The 23,902-nt window shown below is 37.3% G+C and overlaps 1 protein-coding gene across 6 annotated transcripts in view; it reads right to left on the bottom strand.

The window, feature by feature from the left end:
* Positions 1 to 23,902, bottom strand: part of ARHGEF7 (Rho guanine nucleotide exchange factor 7) — a 102,930-nt gene that overhangs the window by 24,294 nt on the left and 54,734 nt on the right. For all 6 annotated transcript variants that reach the window (XM_015628746.1, XM_015628765.3, XM_019006824.2 and 3 more), the window contains 7 exons: positions 18,078 to 18,200; positions 8,469 to 8,607; positions 7,538 to 7,597; positions 6,082 to 6,228; positions 4,158 to 4,244; positions 1,766 to 1,844; positions 277 to 416 (listed from right to left, as the gene is read on the bottom strand). In XM_015628746.1, the coding sequence (XP_015484232.1) occupies positions 277 to 416; positions 1,766 to 1,844; positions 4,158 to 4,244; positions 6,082 to 6,228; positions 7,538 to 7,597; positions 8,469 to 8,607; positions 18,078 to 18,200 (775 nt within the window). The remainder of the gene's footprint in view (positions 1 to 276; positions 417 to 1,765; positions 1,845 to 4,157; positions 4,245 to 6,081; positions 6,229 to 7,537; positions 7,598 to 8,468; positions 8,608 to 18,077; positions 18,201 to 23,902) is intronic.

Genomic DNA, 23,902 nt, shown 5'->3' with positions numbered 1-23,902 from the left:
AAGTATACTTAAAAGATGGTGATGTAAGCACTTGGTCAAAACAGAAAAAGTAATGATAATGAACTTTCTTTCACCCCATTAAACTGTTACACTGAGTTTTAAGCATTTTATTCTTTGTCCACACAATTAAAAACAGAATTATCTTTTTACCTATTAAACTATGGTGACAAAATTCAGTTCTTGTTACTAATGACTGTAAAAAAAAAAAGGCTTTCCATGGTGTAATATTTGCCAGACAACTAATTCTGCTCATTCACTTCAGAAGCTCTTTCTTACCGTGTGAGATGGCACAGAGTGAGGTTTAATGGTGGGATTCCCAACAGTTGTGACTTTGGTTTGCTTCTGCAGGTGATCCACCCATTCATGCAAATCTTGTTGGTTGTTACAAGATACTAATATCCTTTCAATCATATTTCCTAGGTGATAGATACCAGAAAGGCATAGGAAATGAAAAAAGAACAATTTAGTCCCCCTGACATGACGCTCATTTCCGAAAACATTATGCCCTCTCAATACTAAGCAAAATTTTAAATCACATTTTCAGTACAACAGCATCCCACTTTTCCAGGTTGTAACACACATTACCTCCATTGCTTACTCAAGCACAGGAGCTCTAATTTTTTCCCCTGGCTCTAGTAATGAAGCACAACATTAAATGATAAGAGTAGGAGACAGACTCATCTACTAGCCTGATGCTTTTCCATCTTCCCCAGTAAAGCCAGCACACAGCCTATAAAATATCATTCTTGAGTCTGTACACTACCACACAGGAAAAGTTATAAAATAAGAGTTCACCAATCTTCTCTCAGAAAAAGACATAAAATTAAAGCTAAGGCAAAAGTCACTTGGGACTGTAATCTCAATCAAAGATAACTTTTCATTTTTGCACTTAACACCATTTAACCCATCACATTCCTTTTGAGGTCAGCTTCACAGCTATTATCTCAAAAAGTATTTTTTTCTCAACATAAACAATTTTTTTCCCTTGTGACTCATGGCATGCATACTTGAGACAGTCAACATTAGTTTATTTAAATGCAACCTGCTTGGAGGTAGAACTGATCCAGGAAATGAATGAAGATACGAAACTCCACCATGGGGACCCTGCACTGTCCTTTAAATTGTCTCAGGACATACATAATGAAATGAAAGATTAAACAGAGAGAAATTACCCAATAAAAACATAGTGGCAACAATCACTAACATCAGAGATGCTAAAGGAACATCTCATTTTCACAGGAAAGACGTGGAAAATTTCTAGAAGAAAACCCTTGCTCAAAGCTCTTCCAGAGCCTCTCAAATTCCTGTTCTTTAAATAAGTCGTGTACTTTGAACTGCTTCATCACAAAAAATCCTCTCCAAAAGCTACTGCCTCCATCAAGATACAGAAATTCCAGGATGAATCCCATGCAAAGAGCTCCTTAACTGCTTAAGAGAAGAAGTAAAAAGCACCCTTCCAGTGAGGCCTGGGTAGCTGTGTTATAAAGTTTGTATAATCACTGGATGGCTGAGGCTGTAAGGGACCTCTGAGGGTCACACTGCTCAAGCACAGACACCTGGAGCTGGTTGCCTGGGACCATGGCCAGGGAGCTTTCCAGTACATTTCCAGTACCTCCAAGGACAGCCATTTCCCCAGGCACCCTGTGCCAGTGCTTGGTCACCCTCACAGTGAAAAAGTGTTTTTCCTCTGTTCAGAGCAAGCACTTGTTGTTTGAAACAGTATATCCTGGAATAACTAGTAAATAAAAATACTAATGGGCAATACCTGATATTTCAAATGCATTTTTATGGTTTTCACTGTCTTCTAGCTTTGTAATAGTCATTCCCGTCATAGGCAGTTTTCCCTTAAAAAAAAAAGACGGCAACATTGACATTAAATACAAAACACATAAAAACATTACCAATTCAAGAAAACACTAACCTCTGAAAAAAGACATTCATAGTAAATTGACACAGACACCCCGATGGGTTTAAAAACATTCAAAAATCCATAGAAACATCTCACAGTTTTTAGTATGCCCAACTTCTGCAAATGACATCTTTGATATCAGTAAGTTTAGCTGATATCTATTCTGGCTACAAAATCCACACAAATACAATAGTCATCATTCCTCAGCCTCAGGCTCTTGAAACTGAGACCTTCAGGATCATCCATATTACATGACTGGAGGCAATAGTGACTCCTCTTTAAGCACATTTGTTTGCAAACTCTTTGATTAGCTCCCAGAATAAGGTGTGTAGAACAAGTGAATTTATAAAGGAGTATTTCACTAAATAAATGCATCAATAATTTACCGAAGATTTATCTCTCTAATAATGTCACTACTAAATTCCCTCATGGAAATACTTTGAGGGGAAAAAAGAAAGCAGTGAACACCTTCAAGTTTGTAAATTTTCTTCAGAAGTACATGCTAATTTTGCAGAAGGTCCTATTTTAAACCTAGTCAGGAAGGAAAAATATGTCAGTTTAGGATAACTTTTTGACCCTTTAGAAACACAGAAGAATTAATAAAATGGAGTATTTTTGGGATGAAAGGCTTTACCGAAAATGAAACTTCAATAAAAGTTCTTTAAGACAGATCCAGTATTCTCCTGCACAGAAACACTATTCAGCAAACACTGGCAAAAGCATAAATACTATGTACTGTGGAATTTTGGCTTCAAGCAAAAAGAATAAAAATCAACTTTATGTTTTCCTCTTTCCTAATGACAGTAGAATGGACAAAGATTTCTTAGAAGCTTGAAAATGAAAAATTATTCGGTATTCTGTAGGCACAGAGCATGCTCAGGCCCAAATACCAAAGAGAAAGGAGGACTTCTCTTGTGGCAGCTTCCGCACTGAAGGAAACATTGTGGCCATGTGCACTACACAATGTGGCTAAAATTTGCTCTTTTCCCTTTCTTCCCCATGTTTGCTGGTTCATAAATAACACAGCACACAACCACAACAAGAGTGATGTGCAAAATCTGCTGACACAGGTGGGGAGGCAATATAGGGGTACACTGGTGACAGAGATCACCTGAACCATGTGGCAAGAAAAAGTACAAAGTCATCAAAACCAAACTGAAGTGAACTTGTGAATCATTTGTATTTCCCTTCTTTTAACAAACAATTGTGTAGCCCTCCTAAGAAGTATGGTACTTGCTCCTTGTGACTTCAGCTTGCCACTGGTAAAAGTTCTTCCCATTAGCTCACGTGGTAGATATCAGCTCTATCAACTAGAAAATCTGAAGCCTGACCACAACTGGGCTATTCAGAAATGCAGGGAAGGTGTTATGTTGGGTGATGCCTCCAGTGGCATAATTTCCCTGAGAATGGCTGAGGGAACTGCATCATGTCCTGCCCATATCCATCCCTGTTCTGAGATGAGAACCTCAGAAAAAACATCCAGGAGGGCCATGTTTTGCACTCCAGACATGGGCACTAAGCAACTGTCTCAGACACAGACAGTGATGGAATAATTTCACCTTGCTGTGCACACAGTCATCAAAATCTGAGACACCCTCAGTAATGGGAGGGTGTCTCAGATTTTGAGACACTATCACACATGAGGTTGAGAAGAAATTAAGAATTTTGCATTCAAGAAATGGGCATACATTGAAGCATGCCTTCCACTTCAATGTCAGCCAGAGAGAATCTAGTATGTGAGCCCCAAAACAACTTCTACTCTGTGACTCAGTACTCATTAAACAGAAAAAACTAAAAGATTAATTTTAAAAGCGTGCCACTGATTCCAAGATAAAACACTAATGTGGACGCATCTAAACAAATTGATGGGAACAGCCTAATTCATACTGACAAAAGCTTTTAAGGGGGCTGTGCAATTTTGTTAAGTCTCAAGCAGCAGTCAAAGAGCACTAACAAACCTATGCAGAAACACTCGTTTGCCACACAGATCTAAAAAGCTACCAATATTTCCTCTCATCAGCTACTACTAGCAAGGTTAAAAAAAACCCACAGCTACTAAGAAAATCAAACTCTGGGCTTCTAGGCCAGAATTTTATAAGACAAATGACCACTTTTCTTATTGCAGATATTACCTTTTATCTTTATAAATGAAAAAGTTTAATCATCCTTCCAAGTTTCCTATGAAATATCATTTGGAAAGAACACAACCCCGACATATTTTTACATAGAAATAAATGTATTACTTTACCTGGTAGATAAACCCACTCATTCTTGGGCTGGCAGACAACATTAGCAAAATGTTAGGGAAGAGAAGAAGATACCTTTCATTCTTTTCCTTGTTAAAAAAGAAAATGAAAAAGTAAATACACCATCACAAGACCCCTTTCCCATTTTTCTATCACTAAAAGCTATCACCATTATAACTGGATGATTACTCCACAAATATTTTCTCAGTGCAAAACTACCTGTCCATTGTATTTAGAAAAATAAGAAAAAGGGGGAGAAAAAAGGAAAGACGACAAAATTACTTATTTGCTATTTTAAAAGTGCTACTAAAACATGCCTATATTTTTTTCCAGAAGACTACAGCCTTGTATTTTAAAACAGGAATTGTACAGTCTGGGTGAAATACTGACCATGTTTAATATGATAACGACTTCGGCCAATTTCAGTACAACCAAAATTACATACTGGATCTATTTCTTCCTATAATTTAGATGGATACTGTTACAGTTGTATAGAGACTGTGGTCTCTCAAATTGGAGATGAGATTTTATCCATTTTACTGGATTATACCCATAAGTAGCAAGAGCGAAGCAATGATTACTATAGTCACAACAAAAGCACTCATTACTTCATTCCAGTTTTAATTTGCTGGTTTCATGTATGAAGTTATCCATTGTGGTTTTGTTTTGGGGTATTTTTATGGAAGGAAGAATAAGTTTACTCTGAATCTACTGCTATAGACAACAAAAGGGAGAAGTATTTAATGGCAAAATAAGTATATACACTGACAAAACCACTAACCTAATTTCAATCATCTTTGCAAAATTACAAGTCCTTAGCAGTTTCAATGTTTTGAAGTAAACATTTGCAAGTGTCTATATCACTTTAAGAAAGACAAAACCGAACACAGTTGGTGTTGTACAAATGAAGCTGTCCTGTATCTCACCAGAAAGCTGAAATGCTAAACAGAAATTTCTAGAAGTCTATTGCATTTGAGATTTTACCTCATGATGAGAGTGGGGAGGGTGATCTGTTTTGCTGGCTTCAAAAAGAGACATGACTGCAGAAGATGCACTATCAGCTCTACTGAATCTTATTTATTTACTTTACCACCTAGCAAAATATCTGAGAGAAATATATCATATCAAGTGACTAACTTCTAAATATTCAGTTGCATAAACATTTTCCTTTTTCTTCATATTTATGGACCTCTTTGTTCTAAGAGAGGAAATGGACTGAATGAGGTTGCAAATCAAAAGCAGGTTCAAAGCCTCACTGATTTTTCAGGAGAACAACACATAATAAAAAGATGTCAATAACCTCTATAAAGGTGCCTTTTTGTTAGCACTTGCTTTTAATATTATTTTAACATTATTTCTGGTTTTACAAGTTTTTCTTTATATTTTGCTTCCTTGGTTAGGAAAAAAAAAATCCCTCAACTTTGTCACTTTTAACTTTCTAATGTATTGTCTTATTCTATTTCTCAAAGATCATCTGGTACTCAAGCTTGTATTTCAAAATTTACTACTCGAGCAATGTGCCCATAACAGCCAAAAAAAGTTTGTCTCAGACACCTTACAACATACAACTTTAAACCTTTTGCTGTTTAAAACACACTGTAATAACTGCTATGCACAATGATCTTGTAACATAAGAACACATGGAAAATCTTGTTTAATTATGCCCTTTGAAAAAAACTCTGCAAAAATCATCTTACAATGTTTATAACTACTGTATTCAGTCACTTTTCAGTAAATTTTACAGATGAGACCATCCATCTTCAAGGAATTTTATTACAGGTTTTGTAAAAAAACACCTTAAATCAACAGAGAAAGACTCCAGCTTAGATTACCATCTCTGAAGCACTCTATTTCTGTTATATAATGATCATAAATGAGTTTAATTCAAAATTGGAAGAAAGACAGGAAAGATGAGAAGGACATTACCTCACTTCCAGCACACTGAATCATGACTTGAGACATGTAAATCACATTGCCAAGTGTTTTGATATCCTCTCCCTCCCAACAACGAATAGCTTCTGTCAGTATTTGCAGTTCAAGTTCTTTCCGTTTCCTTACTTCTTGACATTGTGCCTAACAAACACAGGGAAAAATATCATCTCTATAAACTCCATTTGGAAGGGTTAAGGGTAGAAATACCCTTAGAAACACCACTACAGTTGTATTTACTGCTGTGCTTGCGATACACAGAAGACAGCGCCTTACTTGAAGCACTTTCATTTCAATGACTATTAACAATATTTTTTATGAACTATTTTTACTAACCTAAATATTATGGTTTTTCTATACACTGACTTCAATTACCCTTCCAAATTCAGTCATAGCTCTGTTACTCAAATTTCTGCTTTATATTTCAAATCCTGGTATGACTAAGCAAAAATGGACATACTCAACAGCAGAGTAACACAGCTGTCAGAAATTTAACTTTAACAGTTGTTTTCATGGTGTTATATGAAATTCAATGTTTTCTTGGATGTCAGAGCCAGGTATCAGAGATAAGGGCACACTCTCTGTGTGTTCAACAAAACATCTTTCAGTAAAAAGAGATATGCAAACCGAGAGTGTTTAGAACCTTGTGTTATTACTTTTATTAAGTAGCTCCAACCTGCTCTACTCCTATTCATTTGAATTTTTCTCAACAGAATTGTTTCCTCTTCTTTGTATAGCACCCAACAGGATGTAATAGATAAACCTCTTCTGAACACTGATAAGACTAAATTTCTGGTTTAAAAAATTTTAAAATGCCACGTTATCATCAGCACACATTCCTAACAGGAAGCACAACACATTAAGTTTATTGTAACTGAGGCTGCATTAATCAATGCCTGTTGCAGTTGAGGCATAATTTTACTTTTTCTTTTTTTTTTTTTTTTTTTGTAAAGATGGCAGCAGACAGCTTATCTGTTCAAATTAGGCTTCCTGTTCCAATTATTACTAGAAGCTTTACATCTTCTGAACTTCACTAGCATTACTTTCCTCTTCAACCTCTCTCAAATCCAACACCATTCCCTGAGAAGGAATGCATGTAGGGAAAAAAAAAATCAGAACATGAACTCATTAGTTGTAAAGAAGCCCTTCTTCAGGACACTAGTCATGCAAGCACTAGTGGAAAGGGAGATAAAGTATGATGAGAGGGCAGACAAAGAGGTGCAGAATACTTTGCACAACTCTTACACCAATAGTCTACTTACTACAACTCCTCAGAAAATTACCATCCTTAGCTCTGCCCACATACAGCATTGATTTCCAGGCTTTTAAAAATTTATTAATTACATATTTAGTTCCATATTTATGAAAAAGATTCACTTTTTTTAAGCAATAGAGGGAAATGTAATTAGAAAACATACTTAAAATATAAAACCTATTCTTTTATCACTCTTACAGAAAGATTTTTGAAGGCAGTCATGGATTTTTGAATATCTGGACGATCCGGATGATAATCCTAAAAACAATGGAGAAAACAAACATAAAAATTCAGTTCTAGCAGAATTAATTTTAAAAAGTGTCAGAGGCTTAACTAAAGACAAATAAACAATTCTGCAAAATTGAAGTTGTACACTGATCTGGTCTTTTCATAGCCTTCTTATATTAAACACTGGTGGGTCTAGCTTGTAAAACTGCAGTTACTTAGCGCAATTCTAGTTATACTTAAAAGAGAGCCAAAGAAGTTTTACAAGACCTAGTGAATAGATTTTGAAATCCTTAGAGGAAAGTATTTATAGGGTTTTGTTTAGCAGGTTAGCTCTGTCACAAAGGTGATTCCCTACAAACTAACTAGCACTTCTGCTGTTACTGGCTGACAACCCAATCTGTGACAAAACCCCCACGCTTTCTATTTCTCCCTTTTTTCCCACTCCAAACATCTAACCTATAAAATGCAAAGGTGAAAAGAGAATGTTCTCAAACACCTCCTCATCCTGTCAAGATCACTTTTGGACAGTGTTCATTAGCAGCCAGTGGGACTATTTTGCCAATGTGTTCAACATGCTAAGGTGAAAAGCAGCACTCTTTCTACAAGTGACCTTAAGTAGTGTGCAGTTGACACATTCAATGTCAAGTCAACTAGAGACCCTGGCAAGACTATTCTAGGAATGACAATTAGCTTCTCTGGATAGTTTTACTTTAAATGTTTAGCTTTTATAGGAAATTTTACTGCACTGACTTTTACATAAACCACTGCAGCCTGTAGTTTAGAAGGCTGATGGAAGAGCAAATAAATGCAATTTTGGGTCCCATCATGTTTGACATGTACCTTTAAAATAATTGTTGTCAAATCATCATTAAGCTGGAACATAAATGCTGATAAGATATACCTCCATGTGCCTTTCAAGCTCTTTGAGTAAGGTGGGGTATTTATCCAGACGCATAAAAGGTTTGCTGAGGCCTGTGGTCAGTACAAGGATCCCAGGGCTGTTTGCACCTTTCATCTCCATGAATTCTCCCAGTTCCTCACTGTGTACACAAGATATTTAAGCAAATTAAGATTAAATTATCAAAACAAACTACATTTGGATTCATGATTCAGTCTTTCACCTGCAACAAAGATGCCAATAAAACAGGAAGCCAAATAAAAAATTAATTCAAGTACAACTTGAGTGCTGTGACCAAATAAAATACAGGAACAAAGCCATGTGCAGATTTGGGGTCCAACCAGGGTAAAACATACATAGGATCAAATCTCTTGTTCTAGACAACCAGTGCACAAAGACAGTTCCTAAATGTTGCACATTCTAGCAACAATTACAGAATAAAGCTGTATTTTATTACTCAGCTCTTTTTTCTAGTAAAATTGCATATGACGTTAAAGGCGCTTTACACAAGTAATACACAAGCAAGAGTCAAATGTTTCATATATAATTAAAAAATAGGTATTTTTATGGTGTCAGACACTAATGAGAAGACAGAACATTTCAGAAGTTTTTTCACTCCCACACTTATATGTTTAATGACTTCATATCACACTCAAGGTGTTAATGCAAAAAAATGACCAGCATCCATACAAATGGTAGAAATAGTCACTGTGCAGCCTATTCTCTAATGAGCTAGGGTTTCATTAAGCGTGGACTTATACAACACACTTCTTTTCACAGCACAGCCACTGTAAGAAATCCGTTCTCTCCATGTATCATGAATTGCTACTTCCCCTCTCCAGATATTTTTTGGTATATGAATAATTCAGAACTGGCCCAGCCCCTCAACTTTTACAGCAACTGACTTAAAACACCAGATCTCAGAATTTCAGCCCCCTTTGCTATCAAGGACATAAAATAGCTACATCTTCTGCTTATAATGCAGAGATTTTAGATGACTATGGTGGAGGAGGATTATCTTTTCAAGAGTTTAAATTACCAAGAACAAAATGAGCCCTCTCCATTCAAAATGGAAGATATGGCAGCATCTGGGCTGATTGCCAAGCTTCATAAAGTACAGGTTGCCAAAGAACACAGAATTCTAAAGGCAAAAATCTAAATAAAAGAAATGCAGAAAGACATTTATTAAAATTGTAATGCCTTGCTGCATTCAAGACAAACACACAATCCTTTCCATTTCAGAACAAGTGACATTGCTTATTAATGCCATTTGTCCAAATAGATGATGACAACAGAACAAGAACACAAACATGGTGCTTGGGGCATGGTTTAGTGGTGGACTTAGCAGTGCTGGATTAACAGTCAAATCCTATCTTAAAAGTCTTTTCAGTCTAAACAATTCTACAGTTCTCCAAACTGCGACCTTCCCATCCCAATATAAGTGCTCTACCCACCATCCCACCTGGATCATTCACCTCACAGAGACCAAAGTTTCCTCCAGTTCACAAAAAAGAAGGTACTTTTCCATACAGTTTGCTCCAAGTTTACTTGTCTTCAGATTTGTTAATTGGAATTTACTTGCACTACCTCCTTGCTTATGTATATCCAGCACTGTTTCTGAATTGTCAGGTCCATCATCATTTTATATCATCTCTTTCTTTCAAGAGCTTTCTGTCCCCATTTTAAGGAGGCCCAGGCTCTCCTCAGCATTTGTGCCATTTCAGCTGCATTTTACTACAGAGTGGAGACAGAGGATGAGGGATTTCTCAACATCTGCTGTGCATTTAAAAAATGCAAAGAGAAGGGCTGGCCACACTTGGGAAAGACCTTGCAACCTCTTAAGCAGGATATATCAGCAGCTCCAGGTCTTCTAAATCAGCTTGTGACATAAAGAGGTTTTAGCCAAAATTAAAACACCTTGAAAAACATTCTACAAAACTTCACATGAAGAGTTATAATAATGCAACACAGTTGAAGCGGAGTACTTTTTAAGCTTAAATTTAAAACGAAGTAAAGCTGACCAGCACTGAATACCTAGGGGCTGAAGACCTACTTTGCCTAAAGCCTCCTTAATCACAGCCCTTGTTCAGCATCAAATCACATCACTTCAGAACCTGACAGCTGACTCAAATGGCACCCTAAACAAGACTAAAGATTTTGACTTGTAACTGTGTATTGGGTTTATGGTGTTTCCAGATACTTCGAGGTCAAGTATTCAGGTTAATTCGCTGAACATCGGGCATGTGGCTACAGTGTGGTGGCACGTCCTGTCCTCCTGATTCAGTTAAGAGGAAAGAAACTGTTTCCAGTAATGACAGTATGACACCCAGTTTACACAGGAAGCTTTACCAAAGTTCACCTGGGAAAGCCCTTCTGCCAGAATGCAGTCGTTGGTTTAAATTTCAATTCCCTAGGTATATGATACTGACCAAGTGCAAGTCATTGCTTTTCTGTTTTATCCATTCCTTGCACCTGTAATCACTCCCACCCATTTCAGCATCATAAAGCCTGGCATTAACATAAAGCCACACAGTAGATACCTCATCTTCTTAATGTTAAAGACATTTGCTACAAGAACCAAGAGGAAATAGCTGTTTAAAATAATCCTTTGCATTTTGTTTGCTTCAGTCAGACACAGCCCCTGCTGCCTCATTCTACCACCCCTGCCCTTTTACAGTATCTACAACTCTTCCCCATTTCAGGCAGCACAATCCATAAGTGTATTACACAGATTCTCTTTCTCCCCTACGCAGCTGCATTTTCCACATTGGATGTGCCAATCTCAAACTCCACAGTCCACTCAATTTAACACTGCTATGAACAGTCCTCATTTTTGCTCTTAGACTGCTAAGGGGAAAAACCCCCCATTCCTAATTACTTTGGCCATTTCCATACTGTCAGGTGCATACAAATGCATTATACAAATAGTATTCGCTGGGCAATCCACTCAAGACAATGCTTGCACTTCATCCTCCCCCATTTTCTTTTATTTTAATGCTTTTAGCATAGGAGAAACTTTGGTTACCATTTCACCCATATTCACATTTTTAAATTTCTTTATCGTTTCTCCATTTCTTTAATTTGAGCATTATGAAAGAGATGTGTGAAAAAACAGTGGAAAATAGCTTGAATTAAAACTGACTTCTTGGAAACCTGAAATAAAAACCTGGTATTATCTTGCTTTCACCGTCTACTCTGCGTTCCCTTTAACTAAACACAATCTGTGGTTATGCCATTCTCTGCTCAAGTGACACTTGGTGTTGGATCATCACTTTTTTTACTTAATCGCGGTATAGGAATCCATGGAGCAAGTTTAAACCTCAGCTCACTTAAAATGTACACAAAGTCCTGAAAAACAGGCTTAGCAATGGCATCATCAGGAAGCCTTTAACAGGGAGCAGTGTTAATAGGTGTAATTAAAACTGAATGACGTAGTTTTCCTCCCAACAGTCCCAAGAGGACAATGTTTTCTTTCATACACTTCTACACTTCCCTCTGACAAGTTTTGACATGCCTGCTTGTTCAAACTCTAGTCTGAACACAGGCACACACTCCTTTAATACAACAGTACCTAAAATTTTGTCTCAGGAGTTCCATCATGCAGACCACTGTAGCATTCTATTCATGCTATACCAACCTGGCACCTCTGCAGCTTGGTGGACATAAAATATCCATCAAAATGTCGATGTTACTTAGAGTTCAAAATAAGTATCTTCTATTTAGTAGCAAAAGACAAACAGAGTACAGGACATAATGGAAGGGTTTACTTTTACTTTCAAAAACATGAGTGGGTTAAAATACTGTTCGAACATGACAGCTCACAACCATTTTTTAATTATTTGCAACATAAAAAAAAGTCTGTGTCAGCTGCTTTGCCAAAGACAATGGCTCTTTCATGTCACACTTTCAATTGATGCCTGCAAGTACCACAGTCTCCTAGGCAGTAAATGCTAAATGAAGCTCCAGCCCACAGCTAAGAGTATGTTTTAATAAAAAGCTATCATTTAGCTGAACAGGAAAAATCTTTTGAACAGTGAAATCATCAACTCAGTCACAACTGCCTAAGCAAGTAGCTTTTCAGAAAGAGGCAGATGAGACTTTAATTCCCTACTTGCATCCCTTTACACAATAAAATGTAGAGAAGCACACAAAAGTGCTGTGCTTCATTTATTCTGAAATCTCAAGCTGAAGAATTTTCCCCACTCCAGACTAGAGTTGGTTCACAGCTTGAGATATTTTAAAGGTCACCATGAAAAGTGTCTTTAAGCCCTACTAATTAATTCAAATCTTTCTTAGAACAGCTGCCTCAAAAGCTGCAAATCACAGTGGAAGGGGGAAGAAAACAAAGTTCAGATGTGCCTACAAGTAATAGAAGGGAAAAAAAATAAAGCCATTGAACCTTGAGGAAAGCAGATCCAGGAACTAAAAATGTACACATTTAAAATCACAACTTACGCTTCTGAAGGAGGTCTCTGTTTGTAATAGATGGAGCACGAGCTATCGCTGCTGAGGGGTCTGAGGACTGCACACAGGCACCGCATTTTGAGAGCGTCGTGACACAGCTTAGCTCAGCAACCCCTCAACTGCAGCTCTGAATTTCCTAGGGCTAAACTTCCCAGTCAAGCTCCTCTCCCGGGGACTGCTGCTCGGTGTATGACATCAGCCTGCACACTTGCAGGCTCAGGGATCCACCAAAGTGGGGGAGGCACAAAGAGTTTTCTGACTCAATCTGATCTGTATTCCATGCTCCAGTTACTCGAAGTAATTGTGATGTTCCAGCTCCACAAATTTTATCCAGACTGCTAGGTCTGTGATGCAAGTGTAGAATATGTTTGGGACATGTTATCTAAGAGAACAGAAGAATCTAGCAAAATTAATGTTTCAACAAGTAAAGATTTTTGAACAGTTTTCTTGCTGCTGAGAACTGGCTTGATATTTGCCACTTTGCAAAATGAAAAAAGCAGGTGTGTGTTAGTAACTTTCAACTTCAACTTTCAACTTGTCTTTTCATTAAATTAAATTTTTTTCTGGTAAGATTTTTCTTCTGTTTTAAACATACTGCTGTTTAAACAAAGTAAAGAAGTTTAACACCACACTCTACCCCTCCAAAGTTACATACCTGATGCTGGTTACATTGGGTCTGTCCATCTTTCCTCAAAAGAATTTTTTGTCCACTGATCAGTGGGGCCTGTTACAATTGGCGTTTTAAATTATGTTACCCAAACTTCAGTAAATCCCATACTCAAATACCTTTTTCTCTTTGGATATAGTCCATAGGAAGTCTCAGTCCTAGCTTCTGCCTGCTCTTTTTTTTTTTCTTGCTAGACTTTCTTGTTGCACTGAACTTTGTTGCTTGTGATCTTTCTCAGCTAGGTAACATTTCATGTTCCTGGCATTCCTTATCCTGCTGCAATTACCCACTTCTGAACTTTGTATCCAACTGGGTTTTTTAATCTGCAGGAAATTCACTCTTTCACGCCTTTGGTTGCTCATTCTGCTCCTCCTCTTACTGGAAGGCAAGCATATGTCTATGATCAGAAGCACACACAGGAACAGTGCTAGTTCGACTAAACTCTACACCCTCAAGGCAGTACTGGTCTCACCACTCAGCAAAATTATCTACTAAAATAATACCATATATTTGAACACCTACTCTTAGACCTGAACTGGGATCTTCAAGCAACATTGTAAATAGTAGAACCAAACCTGATACAATGGAGCCAAAAAGCTGGCACTGTTGTGGAATAAAGTAAATAAAATATTGTCTACAGTGGCACTAAAGGAACTGTGAGAAGGAATCACGCAAAACCCTGAGCTCTGCCAGAGCACCACCCAACCGTACCCAGCAAACTCCACCTCTTCAACTCTAGGCAGTGGCTTAAGACACAATTAAAAGATTAAGACACAATTACAAGATACAATGACAGATCTGAAGAAAAATTACTTAATCCTTCAAAATTCTTGATTCATTAAGCAGAAAGAATTTAAGCTCTGGGAAAAAAGTATGCAATAGCTCCAAAATTATTCCTGAGACAAAAAGTACTTACCAAATTTCAAGACAGTATAAAATTGGAGAAATTATGTTGCATACCAATTTTAACACTGGGGTAAAATCTACAAAGCCATAACAGGAACCAAGAAGAGAAACTGTTCCCAAACTTAATAGAAATATTTTCTTGTTGCTGTGATTATCAGAGGCAAATACCTCTTCAGAAATACCAAGCTCTGAAACCTGAACTCATGTATGAGCTGCATTAAGTTTTACTCCCATGTCTTCATGTCCACATACACTTAGGTCTCCAACTATTTTAATAGTCTTTTAATTGTCTGACTACTAACAATTTAACTTAATGAAATGAAAGATGTTTGTAGCTTTGAAGATGTGAACATGATAAATGTCTTACTCTTTAAATAATGCAATTGACCCCCTTCAGCCCAGACTGTGTATTGACATGAACATGCACATACATGAGCATATATGCACACACAAACCCTTATTCTACATTAGTTGAATAAAAGCCTCCATGTTGCTGCTACATATGATCAAGAAGCAAATGACAAAAGACAAAGTGGAAACAGATTTGCATTCATACTGGATGGGATTGAAAAGAAAAAAAAAAGACAGTCACATTCCAATTGAATGCCCTTTTTAAATCTCCAACCCCATCCCTAGGACTGACTGTTATTTAGAATGTACTCCACAAGAATACTGTTCCAAGAAAATTTTTGTCTAGAAGTACACAGTAATTCTGGTTCATATTGTGTTTTACCTATACATACACACAGAGCCTTTACAAGGTGTCAACAACATCTTAACACATCTTAAAACTCTGTTTTAAGAGGACCCTTGACAGCTGACATATAAAACCCCCACATGTAATGTTCCACCAAACCAGACAACTGCTTACAATTTTAATGTAAGTGATCCAGTCACTCTGAAGAAAGAATACAGTTAATGCTTCATCCAACTTCGTTAAAGCATTTTTAGCCAGTGATAGTTAAAAAAAATAAATATAGTATCTCTTACAAAATTTTAAAAAATCTTCATCTAGAGCTATTATGTAGGAGATTTTTTTGTTGTTGATATGGGTTCCCAGAGAAACAAACAGCCTAATAAATTGAGTAGAAAATACTAATTTTGTGATATAAGAATTTAACATTTGCTAGGTTTTCTTTTTTCGTAAATAGGCTTTCAGAGGTACAGTTATTGCATATGTGTTCAGTTTATGAATTGCACAAAGCTCATGGCAAGAAATAACCTTTTTTGGAGAGTAAGAATTTATGTTCCAAATCAAACTGCTCCAGACAGTTCCCTTTTCTTCTCAAAAATGCTACTGAATAGCACAGATGCTAAAAAACATGATATCAAGTCCAAGTATTCCACTTATACTTATTTCTTTGCCCTATATTTGGTAGTATTAAAACATATGGGTTTGGACCCTCTTCTAAAATTATAATGACAAAACAACCAACTAATGTCTTTTCTTAAAAACCTTAAACCTTGGTATTTTAACCCAGTATAAACTGCAGTGTAATTATTTCACCATTAGTATAATCATGGCTATCCTCAAACCTCATGGCAATTTTTAGATTAAGGTTTATAGGGGATTTTTTACACACTAAAATAATTTCAGCTAAACAGACAAAGAGTCAGTTCAGAGTATTTTACATTTCTTCATGCCTCCAACCAGTTTATTATTTCTCTCTTTCCCTCTTCTTTGAAACAATGTAATTAGAAGTGTTTCTGTGTTCTGAGGAAGAGATTCAGAACTGCTTAAAGCCACCTTCTGATTTCTCGTGGCAGCTGTCTCAAGCAGAATATTTAATCAGGCCACTTGCTACCTACAGCAATGTTGAACAACAAAAATTAAGATATTACAATAACAAAATTGGAGCGGTTAGAAAGAACAGGATGCAATTCTGTTGACTCATGCCTACTAACACAACAGCATTAAACAGAAAACTGTCTATCTCCTCTTCTCTTGAGCTATCTCGTAAGAACAAACTTCCACAACCAAATTACCTAACTCCTCTATGATACTTATATTGTCTCCACCAGGATTTGATGTCAAGCTGACTTTAGAGACCTGAAGCTGAATTTTTTTTAGGACATCTTACACAAAAGGAAACATGAAAGAGAAGAAATACTTCTCTCCTCCATTTGCAGAACAAACAGCTTTCCTCCCTCTGTACATTTCTATCACCGTTTCTCTGAGTTCTGAGATAATCCTTTACAGATATCCCTGAATCTAAAGAAATGTAGATGATCACTTTGCTGCCACATGCCATCTTCCATCTATAGGTTAAATCCCAGACCTCTGTATGAAAAGAGTATAAACACTCAAACAAACAAAAAATTTCTAAGCCCAAGAGTATTAAAAACCACTGATAAAAAATAGTACTAAGAAGAGGGTCATCTGAAAGAAAGCAAACATATAGGGATTTCATCAGGGAGGTTTAAATAATATTTTTGACTTGCTGAATTTTAATGACAAAAACTTACCTCCTTTCTGCCTATATGGTATTGTAAATTTGCAGCTTGATTTTTCCAGCTGGGATTGGAATATAGTTACATGTATTAATAACATAAGTGAAATTTCAGAGTATTTTTTAACTAGAAGGTTTTTTGTCTTCATAATATTATATATAAAGCTCACAAACTTGCCACAACATTGCTGCTAAAACAAAATTTGAGTTTCTGAAAGAAGTTAACACTATAGAGGAAAAATCTATTGTGATCATCTTTCTTTTCCAAGTGTTAAGAGTACTCAAAACATCTTTAATCCAATGCAACAAGACAAAAAGGAGAGGGGTGTGTGAAGCAAAATGAACATATATCCTGCTAGAATGTGTCCTATAGCTAAACTCCAAGAAGTCGTGGTTCTGTCCTGCAACACAAGCAAGCATAAATAGCCCCAAACTAACAGCTGCTTCAGCAGAAGGGTCATCAGAATACAAGTATATAGCAAAAGCTAATGAAAGCTGACTTGTTTCATCAAATTCTCACCTCAAGACTTTTCCCTCAAGGTGATATAGAGCATCTTCTATGCAGATTTAAGGTCTGTCCAAAAGCTGAGCAACCTACATCCTGTTAACTAAGCACCCTACTTCTTACAGAAAACAGTAATTCTGTAAAACTCACACTTCTTTCATATCACTCAAAAGTAATGCCAAGGGTATAACTGCATTATGCAGTTAAGTATATACAGGCTTTTACAGGGCTCTGTTACAATGCACCAACTGTCTAAGCAGCCTAAGGCATGCCAGTTTTGCCCTAATTTCACAAACTTGTTTTGATCTCAACATTTTTTTTAAAAAAGACTACAATCAGTGAAGTTTGGTTTACATATTCAGAGTCCAGCATGTGTTCTTTCAAAGAAAAAATTCTCTCAAATAGTTCATAATACACTGTCAAAAATGACAGACAAGCTGCCCAGATCACATGAAACAGCTTTGTCTTATGGGGCATCTTGTCTTTATTTTTAAAAAGTGTAATTTTTTTTTCCTCAAGTTCTACTACACCAAACACATCCAAAGAGATATCACAGCTTTACAACTCAAGTATATGTTACGTTTTTGCATCAGGCTCGAAAGACCACAAAGTTAACATACCTGTGTTCTGTAAGAACATTTACTGCTGATGGGTGGTTGGCACAGTATGTAAGGTATAAGCTTTTCATCTGTGGCATCAAATTTAGAAAACATCCTCCAACCCTCTGCTGAGCTTCAGGCAACCTAAAAACAGAGTAATAAAGATGAAAATACTCTAATACCAACCAGACAGAGAAATAAATTAAAGCCCAGAAAAGCAGTGTATATTGTGTGCTGGGTTTGGCTGGGGTACAGTTAATTTTCTTCACGGTGGCTGGTAGGGGACCATGGTTTGCATTTGCGCAATAATGGAAGGGCAACAGAAGGGATAAAACTCTCCTTTTCTACACAACAGCTCCCACTTGAAGGACTAAGCCTCTTCAGCAGAAGGCCAATTGTGTAACCCACACTGATGTTAAACAGAAGATGAGCCACTAGCTTTCATCAGTCCTAGATTACAAACTTATTCCTGACACCTTGTCTAAACCACTGTAAAACATGTGCAAGATGAAATGCTTCAATTTCTCCGTGCATTTGCTCTCCTTCCATAAAGGCTGCATTGCCTAACATAAATGTGCTTAATTTTTGCTTCTTTGCAAGACATGACAGTAGATTTTACTGTTGTTAATTTTTTTAACTACTCTTAAAACCAGTACTTAACTCTTCACACCAACTGTAAAGCTAAACAGCCCTCACTGAGTACTGAATGCACACATTGTTGGCACACTCAAAAAGCTTCATTCTAAGACTAGTTCCAAGAATTCTTTCTGGAAGAATTTTTTTTTTTCCCTGAATAAATTTTTTTTTAAAATGTCAGTGTTTTCTGTAGTTGTCCCAGACATGTTTACTAAGTTCCTAAACATCAGTAATCAGCATATCCCCTTCAGAAAAACATGAGAGATGCTCCAATGAACTTCAGTAGAAAAAAAAAACATTCAGCTTTCCAGGACAACCACTCCTGCAGGCAGGGATGTTCCCATTCTGCTGAAACAATCATTTTGTCTCAGTCCTTCGATTTGCTCATAGCATTCAAAATTCAAAGTTCATACCAAAAAACTCTCCCCCAAATTCCAAAACAGTAAGTCTGTCTCCTATTAAGCTGTTCAGTCCCTCTGCACAGAATAGAAGACTACCCAAAACAAAGTAAAGGTTGACTGTAGAGGTAAAGGTGTTCCAAACACGAGGCAGAGGAAATGCATGCCCTGATTTGAGAGCAATGCTTGTTACAGACACCAAGAAAACAACAGCTGAATCCCCAGCTAACACATCACGCCAGACACACTCAGGTCACAGTATCAACACTCATATCAAAGGTTAGGACTCGTATTTTAAGTCTGCCTCTTTTATTTTTAAAAAGTTTAATAAATTCTGAAGTCAATTCTGAAGGGTGCTTTTGCAGGTGTTTAGGGGAAAACCAAGGGCATTCCCCAGCATTCTGAGGGAATGCTATTCTTACAGCCTTGCCAAGCAGCATTTCCTGCCAAGCAGCTGGCCCCCTTTAATAAATCCAGCATGAGCTAATAATACATTCTTCGAGTAATAGATGCAGCCAGTCTTAAACTATGAAGACATATTCAAGGCTTATAACTCAGTATTAAATAGCAAGAGGCTCCAATAAACAGTTGCTAAAAATGGTTAAATTCCCATTTCATACTGTAGTGATGGGGGTGGAGGGTGAATTATGGCTGTTTGCACCAAGCAGACATCTGTGTCTTCTCAGTCTGCTGTTCTTTTAGAAAAATCAAAGACTGACATTATTCTCCTTCACACGTTGCACATGCATTGCCACTTTATACTGCACATTCTTTGTTGAATTAAGATAATTAATAGACTTTTTAAGGGGGTGGTAACTCATCCCCTTTGACTTTTCTAATCCATGCATTTTAGTTGCAAATGCTCTACTGTATTTATATATAGATAAAACTATTTCACCTGCTTAAAAAAACAACATGCCTATCACCACATCATATAAACCTTGTATTAAATAATGTGTTCCATAAAGAGCATATATTTAACATATATATGTGTATATATATATAATACATATATATGTATATTAACATATATTTAAGTTGTACCAACTTCAGTTAAAAAAAAGGCTGGATACATTTTTTAATTCTATTTGCAAATGTAAAAGAACCATAACAAAGCCTCTGCTGTTGTACACATGCTAGAGAAATCACCATGTGACTACGTCTAAACTACCTAATGTCGTCTGCTTGTTGGGACTGCATCCAACAGCTATCGGTTCTGTTTCTCCAGACTTCCAACGGGCACTCAGTGTATGGTAACTTGAAGAAAGAAATAAAAACTAAGTGTAATTGAACTCCAAAGGGTGCAGTTTGTGAAGAAACTAAAAGTTATCTCCTGAGGCTTCATAGTTAACAAGGTTACTGAAACAAGGTGCCACTTCGCAACTTTCTGAGCTACTGTTTGCACAAATTGAGACACTACTGAACTTATTCACAATCCTTCAGACTAATTTACACCCTCTTCATTACCATACCTCTCACTAATTGTCTAATTGTCTTAGCTCTCAGACATCAGTTACTATGCATGTTTGTTTCAGGATATCTAAAGGCACAGAGTTCAAATTCCCTTAATATCCATAGCCTCATTTCTGCTGATACTCATGATAACAAAAAGTAAAGGATACTGGGACTTCACAGACTTAATTTGTATCGGCACTCCAAAACCAAACCTGAAATACTAATGAGTTTTGGACTAGATTTAAATAGTCTCCACTTCATACTCTGGCCTCTCCCCTCTATTTTTTTTTTTTTTGCTTGGGGTTTTTTTTTTTTTCTTTTTTCCTCTATTTTTTTTTTTTTTGCTTGGGGTTTTTTAAAATGCCATTCCACTTCAGGATCATCCCCAAACATGAAATACCCACTTGCACTAAAACACAGAACAGGACAACAGTTACTGTGACTGCAAGAGCAGGGACATGAGGGAAAGAGAGGATAAACCCCAGCTATGGCTGTTACAGGGCATGGAGGTAAACCTGAGGTACTGCATAAAAGACTTCAACTGACTACAGAGGAGATCAGATCTAGCAGCCCATGTAGGCTGGAGTCACCAGCCTGCCTGTATGTCATGTGCCCCTCTTTACTGAGGAATACAGGCATGGACTAACAGTTCTACTTCCAGGTAGAATGGAATGGAATTCAATGGAAGGATCTTTTCTGGAGCAGGAGATCAAATCAGGTTCACCATCCTGCTACAAAAATACCCACAGAGCTACATTTCCACTAGAGATCATTTAGATCAGGCAGAGATCACCTGAAGGACACTGACTTTGTTCACAGAGATTCTTCTGCTGTGTGAACTACTGCAGAACTGATCCTTAGCACCAGACCACAGACCTGGAATGAGACTTAGAGCACTGGACCATTTTTTGTCATCAGAAGGAAGACCAGAGCATGGGGCACTCTTGCTATGTTTCACTGTCAGAAATCTGCTTGTGAAGACTCCAACAGCATCTCCAACCTTGTCTTTTACAGTTCTTTTCCACCATGAACCAAGTGCACTGGAAGCTGATCAGCCAAAATAAAAAATCACCTTTGAAGCCTATCAGCTGGAAGATTCTCACTCAATGCTAGTTAGATTTATTCCATGCACCACTTTTTTATGGTAAATTAAGAGGAGAAGTTAAAAAGGTGGATATTACCACAGCCTGGACAAGTCTAAAGGGGACAAATCTTTAGAAATTAACCAGATGACCTTCAAGGCCGTGGGCAGGGTGGGAAGGTGGCACACAACTAAACCCAAACCATATCCAAACAACCATCTCCCCCAAAACACACAAAGAACCCACTACAGCACTTTATGTTCTAAAAAAAACCCCACAACCCAAAGTTTAACACCATGAGGATTAAATAAGGCAAAGTGGCACAGGCAAAAAAAGAGGAAATCATAGGGAAGTTTCTGTCATTGAAGTACATATCAGAATTTGTTAAAGAGAAAACTCAAATGACAAACTGTCTTAAGGTGGGTGTGGAATTCAAAAAACACTTAACTTTCATGGCCAAGAAAAGGAATTTGTCAAGCAAGGTAGGTTGGCAGCATTATAATTGGCAGGACAGCAGCATTTGGTCATTCTGACATGTCAAGTTAGACTAAAACACTGCACTGGATGTTGCAATATGAAGTGCCTCAATGATAGAGCTATAAGCTCTCTGCCAAAAACAAAATAAAATGATAAATCTATTTTCAGCCCAGGAGCTAGTCTGAGTTTACAGAACAGGTTCACCAGCCAAAAAAAATGGCAAAATGACAAAAAAAAAAAAAAAGGCAGCAGAACAAGCATTCTTCTACATGATGGGAATCATGATGGATTAGTGGATTAGATTCCAAACAAGAGGATGCTGTATGCTCAAGTTAATGTGCTATGATGAAAATTAAACTGAAAATACAATCCGGCATGATAAGCATATTTATGAAATGAAAATAAGACAAAATGTTTGCAGTAGTGCTCCAGTAACTCTAGGGCATCACTTTCTCTGCCCACCTACTAGTATCCAGTATGTTCCTAGTTTATAACACAGCAACATTTCATTTAGCAGGAATAAGAAATAAAGGACATTATGAAAAGGTGCTTTAAAAGAGTTTAAGCCAAGCAGAGTAATTAATGAAGGTTTCTGAGCTTGATATTATTATTATGATAGCACATTAACCTACACTGCAAGTTAAAATGAAGTTTGCATTAATATTTGTTTGAAGATATATACTCTTTCCTCTCATTTTTAAGACCGTCTTAAAGAAAATTAAAAGATGACAGTCTGTTCCATGCAAAGTATTTCATTTCCCTACTTCTGATACAAAAAATCAAAATCATGGTAACAAGCAAATGAAACAACAAAGAGCAGTGACAAGAAACAAAATGAAACATTTGAGTGTGGTGACAAATGGACACTTCCAGAGATTAAGACATTTAACTGATCAAGTCAAACTTGCCAGAATGATTATCCTTCTTTTTCACAGCATGACAGACAGACCAGTTCGAGAATGTTTCCATGACACTGCTAAATTGCTATTTGAACTACCCACCATCCTCCCTTCCCCTCTCTCTGGTCTACGTTATCTAGAGGCAGGAGAGAGGGACAGAAGGCAGGTGGCTGGAGGGCGTGGGATCTGAAGTCTGCAACAGAACCAGGCATATGTTATTGCCTAGTGGAGATGTAGCTTATCCTGTCATGACAAGGCTGCTGCTTCACACAGAGCAGCTCAGGGGAGAGGAGGGAGAGGTGAAAACAAAACACACTGTGGTGATCCAAAGCTCACTGCTGCCAAAAGAGGTATTTTCTTCTCCACACATCAATTTGTTCCCACAGCAAACTGAAACTTATGAAGCCCTCAGTGGCAATTCAAGTTACTAACTTGGCAGAAACCAAGAAAATTTGGATTAGGAAGTTCCCTTAGCTCACTATGTGGTCAGACAAAACTAGAATATAGGCAAGGAAAATGACACAACTGAGATTAGGAACATAAACTACACTTTCAGTGGAGTTTCAGAAAATTGTTAGGACAATCCAAAGGAAATATGGTCACTTTCTTTTTTACATGCCCAAGTGCTGAGGTAGCAAGCTGAAAAATACCAAGTTACCACTTCAGCCTAGATTATGGAAGCAGGACTAGTGTCTTCATGCTCCTCCTACCGTGCTCCGTGCTTCCCATAAGGTGCAGGGCAAGCACTGAGGGGTTTTATTTAATTCAAGTTGCTCTTTCTGCCTGTCCTGCAGACCTCTCCCAGCACACCGTGATGACAACTTTTGTTCAGGCCAGAATACTAAGTACAAGCATTCTCATACAATACCCTTCATCCAAGTCACTTACCTCCTTCTCCA

This window comes from Parus major, chromosome 1 (genome assembly GCF_001522545.3).
Source record: "Parus major isolate Abel chromosome 1, Parus_major1.1, whole genome shotgun sequence".
NCBI classification, from domain to species: domain Eukaryota; kingdom Metazoa; phylum Chordata; class Aves; order Passeriformes; family Paridae; genus Parus; species Parus major.
This window is presented reverse-complemented; position numbering and strand designations above follow the sequence as displayed.